Source organism: Chenopodium quinoa, unplaced genomic scaffold, assembly GCF_001683475.1.
Source record: "Chenopodium quinoa cultivar QQ74 unplaced genomic scaffold, ASM168347v1, whole genome shotgun sequence".
NCBI lineage: Eukaryota > Viridiplantae > Streptophyta > Magnoliopsida > Caryophyllales > Amaranthaceae > Chenopodium > Chenopodium quinoa.
Window position 1 is genome coordinate 1,344,178 of NW_018742861.1, and position 14,622 is coordinate 1,358,799.

At 36.3% G+C, this 14,622-nt stretch overlaps 1 protein-coding gene across 1 annotated transcript; it reads right to left on the minus strand.

The window, feature by feature from the left end:
• Positions 1 to 1,912: 1,912 nt before the first annotated feature.
• Positions 1,913 to 2,791, minus strand: LOC110726148. Its single transcript, XM_021905614.1, has 2 exons — positions 2,650 to 2,791; positions 1,913 to 2,589 (listed from the first exon to the last, which is right to left on the minus strand). Exons 1-2 carry the CDS (start codon positions 2,789 to 2,791, stop codon positions 1,913 to 1,915), a joined length of 819 nt encoding a protein of 272 aa, XP_021761306.1.
• Between the last annotated feature and the right edge of the window lie 11,831 nt (positions 2,792 to 14,622).

Consider the following 14,622-nt stretch of genomic DNA (forward strand, 5'->3'; position numbering starts at 1 on the left):
CCGCTTTCATACTGCCTCCTTCTGGTAGGAGCTTCAACCCAAGTCTTTTTGCCTCCTTTTCTGAAATGAAGTTGTGGGTAGCACCGGTATCCACCATGGCACGAGTTTCCTTTCCATTTACCAACGCATTCACATACATCAATCCAGAGTTTTTGGGTTGGCCCTCAGAGCCTTCTCTTCCCATAGCGCACATCATGTGAATGGCCCCCAGTCTGGAATGTTCTCCTTCACTAGGTACTACCTCATCGGCTTCTTCACCCTCGGGGTTTTCTAAGGACATGGAGGACAGTTTCTTTTGGAGATTGTCAATTTCTCCCTTGTGTCGACATTCAAACCACTTGTGCGGTCCTCTGCAAAGGATACACGTCAATGGCCTGGCTGTCGAAGATGAACTAGGGGTGCTTCCTCTACTAGAGAAGGAAGAAGCTCCACTTTTCCGAGAGTCTTCTCCCCCACTCCTATTGTATCTATTGTTCGAGTTGTTGGAGCTCACTTGCGAGCCATGTCCGGAGTTCCTAGGAGGGTTCGGTGTCGGCCCGCTATTCCCTTTCTTCAAACCTTGTCCTTTCTCTGAGGAGTAGTCCATCAACCTTTCGGCTGCAGCGATGGCTCCCGATAAAGTATCAATCTTTTGGCGCCAAATTTCTCTTTGGGCCCATTCCTTAAGACCACGCACAAAGTTGAATAGGCGATCTTCCTCGGACATATTGTGGATCTCCAACATGCACGCTGAAAACTCTTTGGCATACTCCCGGATGGAACCCTTATGCTGCAAAGCAGCGAGCTTGGTGCGAGCAACAAACTCGGTATTCTCGGGATAAAATTGGGCCATCAGCTCTTTCTTCAGATCCTCCCAAGTATCCACTGACGTCCTCTTAGCTTGGATGTCGGTGTACTTGGTGCACCACCAAAGCTTTGCATCATCCACCAAATACATAGTGGCGGTATCAACTTTTAACTCATTCTCCAACTGACAGACCCGAAAGTATTGCTCCATGTCGAAAATGAAATTATCGACTTCTTTTGAATCTCTCGTGCCATTGAAGGTCCGGGGCTTGGGAGGTTTTATCTTGGCACCTCCACTTCCCCCGAGCCCTCTCTGGGCACGCATTAAGGTTGCACATTTATCATGTGCTTCATCAGCGACGCCTTGCACGAAGTTAAGTTGCTCCGTTAACCCATCCACAGTAGCGGCAAGCCTCTCTATTTGGTCGGCTTGTTTTATTACAATATCCTTGAGTTTGGGCAGCCTTTCTTCAAGCATAGCCCACTGTTCGGACTTGCCTTCAAGCCAAGCAAGTCTTTCCTCGAATGTGTATTCATGCATCTCTCCTTCTTCTGCCATCTCTACGGCAAACTTGGCTCTGATACCAAACTGTCACGGTCCGAGTGATTCAACACCAGATCGTGCGGCGCGCTCTCGTCTTTTGGCGACAAGGGCGCAAGCCTAAAGCAAGGAGGTTCGTGAGCACACAGCAACACGGACCTACGGTGTCTCAAGAGGGCGCACGAGAACAACGAGTGCGGAGTCGGGGCTTGTGACGGCCGATACTTCGAAGCGGGCACAAGCGGAACCGACGAAAATGAGGACGTCTCTAGGGTCTCTTGGTTTGGTGGGGGATGCTTTAAAACAAGGCAAGCACAATATCTATAAAGGCTTAAACAACACACAAGTCTTAAAGAAATAACAACGGGGTAGAGAGCTTTGATTGAATAACCATTCGCTCCCTAAAGAGCTTTATATTGCATTAGTAGAGAATTACAAGTGAACGTTGAAATGACAGTAACACAATAATTCTCCCTAGGGTCTAGAAAAATAAAAAGAAAGACTAAAGAGACATTACATAAGGAAAATATAAGGAAAATAAAGAAGAATACATAACAAAGAGGTTGGATTCTAACACTTTGGTACCTAATGAGGCCTAGCATTATCCCATTGTATAATGATGTCCTTTGGTAACTGTTGTGGCCATTTTTCATAGAATGTTGGGATGACATGTGTTAGCAGCATCTCCCTTATGCACTCTTTTGTGACACTTTGAATTGCCTTTGTCTCTAGAGTCTCTGCATCTTTGTTCTTGCTTTTCTTTTTGGCTCTTTCATACTTTACAAAAGGAAAAAGGCCATATTTTCCATCATGTATCATGTTTTTTTCATCATCAAACAATGGCTTCCCTATCATTCCCATAAACATTGCTTTGATCTTGAACCTCCTTGATTGTTGAGCCCTGTATGGATCATCTTCTGTTGGCAGTAGGTAGAAGGTTCTTGTTTCTGGATTAATGTAGAACCATTTCTCATCTAAATGTATCCACTTTTGCATAACAGTGAATGTTGGGTCCCCTACTGCTGGTACAGGATTTATTAGACTTAAAACCCATTTAAGTCTTGACACTTTGTGCTTCTCTGTCAATGCTGGGTGATTTGTGCTTGTGTGTGTTCTCATCCGGCCTTGCTGCCTTAGCCTACCCAATGCTGTTTTGGGTATTTTCAGTGCAGCAGCATATCCCCTTTCAGTTGTTCTTTTGTACAATGGTACAGATGTCAGGAACTCATCTGTGTATTCTTTTGCTTTGCGTCCTGTCCTGCCTATTTTTTTTTTGTATTCACATCAACAACAATACCTTGTGCAAGAGAATGTTTTATTACCTGAAACCATCTTGTTGTTGTAGATTTGTGCACTAAATGTTTTCTTGCCAAATTGGCTAAAAAGCCTCTTGGTAGTGAGTCCCCCTCGCTCCATGTGAAATATAATCTCCTCAACATTTGCTCTTTTCTGTTCTACTGTCATCTCTCTTGTTTGTCTGCTATTGTGTTGTAGCTCTTCTTGGTTTGCATCATCATCTGCATCATAGCCATCTGCATCATTATCTTCATGATGTTAGTCTTGTTCCTGATCTGAATCTGACGACCATTGATACTCTTCTTGGATGAATTGTTCTTCGTTCAAATCATCTTCCATGAGCTGGTCCTCTTAATTAACTCATCCATAAGTTCGTGTACGAACTCTGCCATGAGTCCCTTCTCTGTTTTAAATTTTTCAGGGTTGTTTTTTGGTGATGAAGTGGCGGCTGGTGGTTTTTGGACGGTCTTCAACGGAGCCTATTCTTGTAATTAATGAAGCTGCATCTACTAACACAACTTTAGGAATTAGGATTTAACTAATCAACTTTTAGACGGTTGTAATTTGTTAGGGCTGCCTGTATTTTGGATTTAGTAAACTAATTTCTGATGTGATTGTACTTGAATTAATTCTCCCCCCTTCCCCCTCCCCAATTCCCCTAAAACTGATCTTTTGAAAATGGGGAATTGGAAGGGAAGCCCTGGTTTTATATTGGGCATTTTGTTTGAATTGAATGCTAAAATTTAAATTTTGGGGGAAATTGGTTAAAAGTTTGAAATTTGGGGAAACTTTGGGAGGGAAACAAGGTGGGCAAAAATATTTTCCACTACTTGCATTTGCTGCCAGGAAATAAGGGTGGGAATTTCCCACTACTTTCACAAAAGTACAAGGGGTTACAAAAGTCAAAAAGGGGACCACAACTATTCCCTCCAATTTTATCTCTTAATTACATACCCTTACTTTTTCTAATTCACCCCTTAAAAGTTTTGCCTCGACCTCCGCAAACACCCTCAAATTTGCTAGTAAAGTGGACCAGAGGTAGTATAAGCTTTCTTAATAGTACTTTTCGTATACTATTATGCATGTAGTGTTACTTTTTGCCATCATATTTTCCACCATTAGGTTCTTATTATTTACAAAAATGTCATCCTATTTGCATGCTAAATACATAGGGCCTATACGCCAATACTTTTCCATTCGTATTACACTAGCAAGGTCTTTATTTTATTTTTATATATCAAACCCGGGTCTTTAAGAAAATTAAGGTCCCAATTCATAGGCTCCGTTTATTTTAACGGAAAATAACTTTTTAAAAAAAAAATGAAAATTTATGGAAATACTTTGAAAAGGAAAACATAACTATTAAAATACTTTTCCTTTGTTTATTTTCTCTTACAAGAAAATCATATAGGACAGGGAAATAGGAATGGAAAGGAGAAGGTAGATAAGAGGAGAGGTAAAGGATATAGTGGTTGACTAATTTATTTAATAGCTTGGTATGCCACATTAACTTCTAAAGCTACAACAATTCAAGCTATTTGTTGCTCTAATGGTTAAGCTAGTTGTAAATTAATTTATTTTTAAATTAATAATTTTTTTATCTAATAAATATTTGTCAAGCTAATTAGCTCTACAAAGCTAATTTGCTTGTCAAAGCTAATCAACAAGATGTGCAACAATGGTGTAGCTACTAGACTAAGATTTTTAATATTTGCAAGCTAGTCCCTTTTCCCAACCATTGGAGTTGCTCTAAGAAGTAGGGAGGAAAATGTAGCATACCTTTCTCAATTTTAAAAAGAAAACGTTTTCTACTTATGGGAGATTGATTGGAAAACTGTTTTCCATCCCTTTACTAACCAAACAATGGAAAATAAGAAAGTCATTTTTCTAGAAAAATGTTTAAAAAAAAAAAACAAAAAAAAAAACGTAGCCTAACTTCCTTAACCAAGAGAATTGAGCCCTCCTCATTAAGGTTGAAGATGAGAGAGCCTCCCTCAAATCAACTTATATATTACAGGCTCATTCAAAAATTTTACATTATACATAAGATCAGTGAAGTAGATGAATTACATTTCACATTCATAAAATTAACACCTCCTTACTAGAATAATTGATATGGTTTTTCTTTTTGCACTATTTATTAACTAACTTTGACTAATGTTTAGTCATGTATATTTTGATCAAATTATTACATTGACAACTATAATGTGTCAACTATCAAATTTTACTGATGTCGTGTCAATTATTCCAAAATGAGAAGAGTATATATATGTTACCATTTTTATCCCTAAACGTATTATTGTACCAACTAAAACTCTAAGTGAAATCACATTAACAATCATATAATTCAATTTAAAATTCAATCTAGTCATCATCAAGTCATGATCAATTTGCAATAAGCCAACTAAAAATGTTGTTGCTACTACATTTAGTTGAGGAGGACAAGCTGAGAGAAGGAGAAAGAGACAATGACCTGATGAAAGAAAGATATGGTATGGTCGTATGAGCCTATGGGGTGAATGTGAAAGAAAAGATCCCTCCATGCCTCTAAAAGACTAGCTAAATGGAGGTTTAGTAGATTGGACCCCCCTCTAATAAGCTCTACTTGTCAACAACAAAAACTTCTCTACTTCGTCGTCGGCCATTTCTCTATCGTGCAAATGTTTATTACTTGTATGTAGTAGCCAAAATTGAATTCGAGTTTTTGTTGATATCTTCGCTCACAAAAGTTCTATACTTTTACTATTTGTACATAAACTAAGCTGATTAGGAATAAAGTGTTGATGTCTTGAGTGCATGTAAAAAAAAGTGTATAGGTATAAAAATGATACATGCGTTTAAGAAAAAGGACGAAAACGTACAGAAAATTATACTCCGTATAAAGAAAACGTGTAAAGAAATCTCAAGATAGATTTTATAATAATAACAAAGTGTAAATAACTTGCTTAAAAAGGTAGTAAAATTAAAGACTGTGTACAAGGAATAGAGTAATAACAAAGGTCTTATACTACATGTAATAAATTTTTAAAATTAGGCCTTGCATTCTTTGTTTAAATGATATTTACCGTTTTTAATACCAAATAATTGAAGAGTTACTAGATTAATAGTTTATGATAAAATTAAACTGAAGATTGAATAATTAGAATTCAACAATACATTCCAATATCCAACAATTTAACAACAAATCACAATTTTTTTTTTTTTTTTTTTTTTTTTACATAGTGAAAATAAATTTAGGAAAAATCAAAATTTGGGGTCCTTTTCTCTTTTGCTACGTACACGTCGCTTTCTTGTAGCAGAAACTGGTACTACTCACTAACAGAGCCGCACCTTAAATAAATTCAGTCAATGCAATGGTTATTGCCGGGGGCATGCATCATATCGTATCATGTTGCAGCTTGCTACATACTAACATACACATTGTTATTAATTGTTGATAACGACCTAATATAAGATATTGCTCTTTGTTTTTTTGCAGTGTTGATTTAGTTCTTATTCTCCCCTTTTTATGTTACACTTTGTTGATGTTATACACTCTTTTTACCACAGTAAATTATTAATTGTATCATTTATTACACCTATTAGTAAAATTGATTAGTGGTAATTGGTAAACTGGTAATTAGCAACAAAAGGAAATGGAATTGAAAGTATTGTACTTCTTATTCTCCTCTTATCCATGCACATGTTATTTGGCATGTTGCTAGGATCAATTGGTTTTGAAAGTGTGTCTTCATCTTACCTCATCTCGACCATAAACATATAAAAAGTAATCTAGTATCAGTGTCACTAGAGTGAGAGAGATGATGCATGCATTAGGATGAGAACATCATTATTTGATTATACCATAGTCATTAGTCAGGACAATTTGGTTTTCTTAGACTAGAAGGAACCGATATTGTCCATTTTTAGACTAGTAGTCCACATTGATTTATTTTTCAATAATTTTCCAAAAAGTTTCATATTAATAGAAACGTACTAATATTCATTAAAAACACTTTTATAATCAGTGGCGGATCTAGAAATTTCAAAATGGGGGTGCAAAAATTTTTAACTTTACAGCGTAGAAAATAAAGAATAATGTATTTTACTTGTTGGTTATATATTTTATTTACATACATCCTCCGTTCCTTTTGTATTAGTACAAATCTAAAAAATATAAAAACGACTATATTTTTCCTTACATATAAATTGCAATTTATGGTTACAAAAAGCGATGTACATAGTGTTAAGGTTCAAACATTACAATATTTATAAAACAATGGAATATATCGAGTAATTAGTTTATATAGATAAAATATTTATAATTTTTTTTTTAATTTTTTTTGTAAAAATTACCAAGGTCGTGTTACTTTTAGTTCAATAAGAATAATTTAAGCTCCGCAGAATTAAGATGAAAATTGAAATAATAAGGCCTAAATATTTAGAATGTATTTTTATTGCTTGGTGTTGTCTTTAAGAAGATCAAGTTATAAAAATGGGAGAGCAAAAACTATTAGAATAAATTTTAAAAATTATACATGATCCATGAATTTCATTAATTTTTTACAAAATGGGGATGCAAGTGCTCCCCTTGAGAGCCAAATACATCCGCCTTATTCCTTGTTCTTTTCATGTGAGAATTGCATTATCGTATTGTCCTTGTATCTCATTCGAACTAGAATTCTCTAGAATAGGAAGGGAATGGATGAGTGAATAACGTAAGTAGTAAAGAAAGGTGGTTGGAAAACGGTGGGGGGCTCACACGGCCTGCAACACAAAATACTGCAAAGAAAGGGCATCAGCAATATTGTAGTAATATAGAGTGTGTTATTGTGCATGTATGTTTGTAGGGAAAACTTGTCAAATTATTTCCCCATTTTTTTGCGGCTACTTTTTCTTCTATTCTTTCTTCTTCTATGCCGTGTTACTAGGGCGGATTTTTTTCTTTTAATTTGTAATATAATGAAGTGTGAATGGAATCATCCACTAGGCCGCATCAATTGCTGAAGTGGCCTAGTAGTCCGATCAATTGATACGCCTTTTAATAATAATTAACCCTTCATAGTGGTTAATTCACCATTAGCTCACTTAATCTTAAAATAAATTGTCGTCATTAATTTTAGGGCTGTTTGCGGTGTGATTTAGGTTCCAAATCGCACCAAACAGCAAAATTTATAAAGAAAAACACTTGTTTGAGGATGAAGTTTCATTCTCATGATAATAATTACTCTGTATGAGTTTTTCTTTAAAAATATAATGAAGTAAAACAACAAGCCTCTTTCCCTACAAGCTGAAAATATTATATTTATCTATGGGTAAACATAAATTGAAAGTGATTCACCCTCTTTACTCCTTCAAGGAAGATATATAGTTTTGCATTATTAGTTTATTACCTCATTTTTAAATGGCCGACATTTTTAATTAGTATAAAACCCCCTCTATCCCTATATGGAATCATAATAAGTTATTTCATTTTACATTTTAGTGAAAAAAATAGTGTTTCCTCGGTTTTAAATCTACCAAAAGACCAATGCAATGCAATGCAATTAAAGAGCTTTTTTTTTTTAAATTTTAAATTTTATAAAATGATTATGATAACTTTAATACAAAATAAATTCCTTCATCTATTACTCCATAGTTGTTAATTAAATTTAACGTGCTTTTAATTATTGGACTCCAACATCGAATGTAAGGTTGAGTTTAAATTAGCTATGAACAAATATTATTGTTTGCTATTTGCCTATTTCCGACACATATTTTGGATATGTTTTTGAATGCTTTATAGTTTACTAGGTTAGATCCCGTGTCATGCACGGTTTTTCAATCATTGTCACGGAGTATTAATTTTGAATGGTATAGTTTATGTATGGGGAGATATTTACATTAGACCGATATTGTATGGTAGGCCGATATAATACTCGGATCCGGTTCATCAGCAGTTCTGGTTCATATCGGCATTTATGGAATAAGTATACATATCGGCTTGTCGGCAGCTGACACGTGTCGTCCTCACATTTGACACGTGGCGAAAATTACTTTGCATATTACACGGCCACCTGTCACTTAATCAAGCTATAAATAATCCGGTTTTACCTCATAATAAAGGTAGCATTTATTACACTCTCTCTCTTCTTTCTCTCTCTAAATTCTCTCTCTTCTTTTTCTAAACACTTACTGACTTAGTCATTGGAGTGGTTATCCCCGGATTCACCCCGGGGCTAGCTAATCTCTTTTTTGTGTGTAGGTTCTCATCTGGCCGATAAGAGCAGAGCGGGTTATATACTCAAGCTTTGAATCTTGGAGTTGGATCATCGGATCCCTGCAGAAACAATTGGCGCTAGAAGGAGGGGAAGCTACATAATAGCTTCTATCGCCTAAAGAGCCTTACATCTTCCGATCTCAAAAAAAAAAAATGCCTGAAAATCAGAATACACCGATAGCTGAAAAAGTAGTAAACCAAAGAATAAGAGTAGGGGATGGAATGCCTGATCCAAAAGTTCAGATTGAAGACGAAACTCATACTCTATAGGGTAACCAGTTTCATATGCCGCTAACCCCAAAAGGGCAGGCTGGGGCAGATACGAATCCAATGGCTGGGTTTACATCAGAAGAACTAGAGACGGCGGCGAGAGTAATGACCGCCATGAGTAGAAAAAGGAAGGAAGTAGGGGCAACCCAAGATGCAGGAGAGGTGCCGATTATAACTCATAACAATCTGTTCAACCAGGCTGAAGGATCACAAAGACGCCGGCATGAAAGGTCACCGATAAGATCACAGCAGACTCCCAAAGAATCAGGAGGTCAATCTTCAAGTCCAGATGAAAGTACAAGGACTTACCAGCAAGGAACGATGCAAATAGTAGTCCAGTTGAGGGCATCGCCGTTTGTACAGAGCATCCTTGGTCAACCGATGGAAAAAATCAAAATGTCGACATGTCGGTATGATGGAAGGGGAGATCCTGGTAGATATATAACCTCATATGAAGGGCACATGGTTTTATATACCAATTCTGATGTAGTTTGGTGTAAAGTGTTCCCAACCACTTTGGTTGGAGCGGCGGCGGATTGGTTCAATAATCTTGAAAATGGAGCAATCCATAGCTTCCAGCAGTTAGCTGAAATGTTTGTGGGACAATATGTCAGTAATAGTGTTCGGCAGAGAACTTCAGGCGAGTTGATGGCTGTTAGTCAAAAGCAGATGAGTCTCTAAGGGACTACATAAGAAGATTTAATAATGAAGCCAATACAATCCCAAGATTACAGCAGGAGATAACAGTCATGGCGCTAATGAACGACCTGAATGATTCGGAATTTAAAAGGTACTTAACCAGAAAGAATCAGCCAACATTAGCTGGAACGTTCAACAAAGTTCATGACTATATAAAGAGCGAAGAATTGATTGAAAACAAGCAGTCGGGTTAGTTCCACCGATAGGATTCACCCAATATCGGAAGGAGGATCTTCAGGAGGTGGAAGGCCGAGGAATTCAGCCCCAGCAAGGGGAGGAAGCTGTCAAGAGGTTAGAGGAACCAAAGCACCAACGCGGTATAATTCATATACACCGCTGAATGCACCGTGGCCCGCAATATATTCTGTAAACCAGAATTGCTGATGAACCGGATCCGAGCAATATATCGGCCTACCATACAATATCGGACTCAGAGCTGGAAGAACTTATAACCTATGCTTGCCCAGGCTTCCTGCTGGGCTCAGGCCTAGAACTTGGTTCAGCCCTAGAACTAGGCTCTGTTATATCATCTGCAACCTGGGGTTCATAACTAGTCAACTTAACTCTCGGCATAGTTGAAGTTTTAACTTGAATATTTCCAACGTTGGTTCTGTATTGATCAATATCAGGTTTTTCGGCAAAATTTCGCAAATGATATCGGACACTAATGGGTTCAATATCAAGAATTTCAACGTCCTCGAGAATATTAGGGTTTGTAGGGCGTCGCGCCCTTTCACAATCTGCTAATACTTTATGACGGTAAAAGGCCTCCCTTTGCTCTTTCTCTGATAACGGCTGAAAAGGGTCGTCAATATTATCAGAAAGAGACGAAGTTCCCCTCTTATTATGGCCAAGATCTTTTCCCAGAGATTGTCTAATAAGATGACGCCTAATAGTACTAAGAGTAGGTTGTTCTTCCTCGATACTACTATTGGACATCTAATACATCAACTAAAAAACTAAATAATAGACAGTAGTAAATGTATTCCAAAACATGCAAATTGAAATTGAAATCTTTAAATTACCTTAAACTACTCGATTGTAGGGACAACGTAAAGAAGAATAGTTGACGCTTCAACAAAACGACAAGTCCGGCAAAACCCAGTTGCTTCCACAAATCGCGACGATTAAACAAAAATTGCAGTTTTCTCTCAGACAAATTGCTAAGAAAACTGACTGAAAAACTGATTTTTTATGAGAAAAGTATGAAAATGTGAAAAAAAAAAAAAAAAAAAGGGGAGGGGGATTAAAAACGAAGTTGAAAAGGTAACGTTTGACATGACACAATGTCAGAAATCCAACGGCTAAAGTAACCTGGGAATTTGAAAAATAATTCATCAGATTAGCGACACGTGTCTTATATTTATGTAATTTTCCCGCTTAAAATTTTAAGTCGCCCATATACAAACATTCAACTTCCAATCTTGTAATTAAGTTAAACCTTGTTTGCTAACGGCAAACAAGGTTACTTGAGGGGGAAAACGGAGTTTTTTCGCTCCCAGCCAAGTTTTAATTAAAGTAAACCTTGTTTGCTAGCGGCAAACAAGGTTACTTGGGGGGGGGGGGACGGATTTTTTTCGCTCCCAGCCAAGTTTTAATTAAAGTAAACCTTGTTTGCTAACGGCAAACAAGGTTACTTGGGAGGAAAAATGGACTTTTTCGCTCCTAGCCAGGTTGTAATTAGAGTAAACCTTGTTTGCTAACGGCAAACAAGGTTACTTGGAAAATAACCGAAGTTTTCTAGCCGATACTTTTTCAGTTTCCAATTCTTTATCGGTAATAATTTACATACCCATAATTTTAACTTTTCAAATACAAAGCAATATACCAGAAGTCATCCTAAATATTCACGTACACCAATAACACAAAAATGCTCGACAGAATGCAAGAAAACACTATGCTAATGACGTTAAAAAGCAATTGCAAATATGTAATACTTCAAAGTGAGAACGTTAACTGTATTCAACGTCCTCCCTTGGGGGCTAGTTGTATGGGGAGATATTTACATTAGACCGATATTGTATGGTAGGCCGATATATTACTCGGATCCGGTTCATTAGCTATTCTGGTTCATATCGGCATTTATGGAATAAGTATACATATCGGCTTGTCGGCAGCTGACACGTGTCGTCCTCACATTTGACACGTGGCGAAAATTACTTTGCATATTACATGGCCACCTGTTACTTAATCAAGCTATAAATAATACGGTTTTACCTCATAACAAAGGTAGCATTTATTACACACTCTCTCTCTTCTTTCTCTCTCTAAATTCTCTCTCTTCTTTTTCTAAACACTTACTGACTTAGTCATTGGAGTGGTTATCCGACTTATCCCCAGATTCACCCCGGGGCTAGCTAATCTCTTTTCTGTGTGTAGATTCTCATCTGGCCGATAGGAGCAGAGCGGGTTATATGCTCAAGCTTTGAATCTTGGAGTTGGATCATCGGATCCCTACAGAAACAGTTTATACTTGTTCTTTTTCATTTGTTCACTACTATTGGATTTATATGCTTACAAACTAATTTATGTAATGTGTTGTCTTTTAATATCGCTGACTAAATATAATGAAAGCTCGCTGCTATTTAAAAGTATCCGGTCATAGTCTCATAGAGATGAATCTAACAATTAAGGTCTAATGTGTTATTCGTGTAGAAATCCAAATAATGCTACAGAGTAGTATTTAAGAATGAATGTTGTAAAAGACATCTCTTAAAGTCATTTAACTTAGCCTGATGATCACCTTTATTCAAATCTAAATGTTGAAATTTAACTAGTATTGTCAAACTCAAACTCATTCTCAGCTAATAAATCAAAATAAGTAGACTTGAACCTAATTCAAGCAATTCATATTCATGGAGCTAATGTTTGTGGGTATAGTAATTTATATACGTAGTACAAGTATAAAAATTTATGTATGCAACGGAAGAGTGTACAAGTAGTCAAGTAATACGGCTTTGTCTTAATATTTCTTCAAATCTTCATCGCAAACACCACCACCAAGACCACCATTTAAACCTCTCATCACACTCCCACCACCCGGCGCGATCTCTCCTTTAGCAACCCATTCATTCCACCACATCACTGCCACCTCGATAGGCTCCATTGGCCACCCATAACTCTTCACATGCATTCTTTGTGTGTTACCTTCTCATTCGCCGATCCCTCCCTCTCATTTTTTGTTTACCATGTATATGTGTAGTATTTATATTTCGTTATTTATTGGTTCATTTTGGTATGACTACTATGACCCAATAATATATCAACTGATACAAATGACATATACTTGTATATGATACACAAAAGGTGGAATAGAGGATTTTATCGTAGTTTATATCTCTATATACTTCATCCGTTTTAAAATAATTGACATAATTAAACTTGGCACACAGGCCAATATACTAGTTTGACCTCATATATATATATATATATATGATGGTCAAAGTTAGTATATGAATAGTGAAAAAAAGTCAAACATGTTAACTATTGTAAAACAGAGGGAGTAATTAAATTGGCCAATCTAATCCTATTAGTTCTATAATTGAGTTATTGAGATATAGTTGTACTGTTGTAGATTACCCAATTCTAAGGGAATTTTGAACAATATAATATATACAAGTATAATAAAAAAAATATAAAAGGTGAAAGTAGCACGTCTGATGTTTTTGTCAACTGAACTACAAGCCATCAGACAAGAAGAAGCAATAATAGCCAGAGACAGAGGAATTGCTCTATCTCATTGTTTCCTCAGAACCCTATTTCTGCAATTCTTCTTGTTAGTTAATGAAGCAATTACTCACCAATTTTACTCTATTTGTTCCGCATTTGTATGCTATATGAACTGTATCATAGTTGTAACACTGAAATCTTCGGTGTAATTAGCTTATGCAGTTTAAGGATTTGTTCACATTTACTGAACTGTACTGAACTTAAGTATATACAGTAATAAGTTGGTTAAAGTCTTGTGCGTATAGAACTCAAGGTTTACATTAGATCCATTTATTAGTATCGGTCTTTTATGGCTATCTATACACCAATCAAAAAGAATACGATCTATCATCCATATTAACAACTCTGCTCCTAGGAACTTCATTTTAGCTCATCAAACATTAGAGGAATCATTTCTTATGCGAAACAAAGAGTTGAACTAGTCTAGGTCAATTAATTGATAATCGATACCTGCGGAAGATATCAAATCATTCAACTACGAAAAAAAAAAAACATCTTAAATTATCAATCCGGTAAGAACGAGGGATAGCTCAAATGGTTAGAGCTTCTCTCCCGATTTCAGGGAATCCTGGGATCGATTTTCATCCCGATCCTTGTGGCTCTCTAAACAGCAAAAAAAAAAAAAAAAAGAAGAAAAAAAAAAAAAAAAACAATCCGGTTGAAGAAAATAAGATGTCGTATAACTCGATGATTGATCAAGAACAAGTACAATAATCATAAATAAAAATCAAAGTGGCAAGCTAGTTTAGTTCCAGATACTACTCCCTGGCTACTTGACCAAGTTGGAAGCCATAAAATATAAATCAACAAAGTACGTAACACATGATATAGTTATAGTGAATGCATATAGCTAACAGAACAGGAGAAATTCAAACATATAAAAACATTGCACTATTTAACAATAAGACGTCAAGGTATGGTGCAATTTTGTCTTATTGTGTGCATAATTGATTCAATGACTTAAATTTTAGTATGGTGCTATTGAAAAGGACATGCTTTAATTATATACAGGAATCATTCTTGTAACGATACTAAATCCGGAGAGTTTTTTTTATTATTTTAA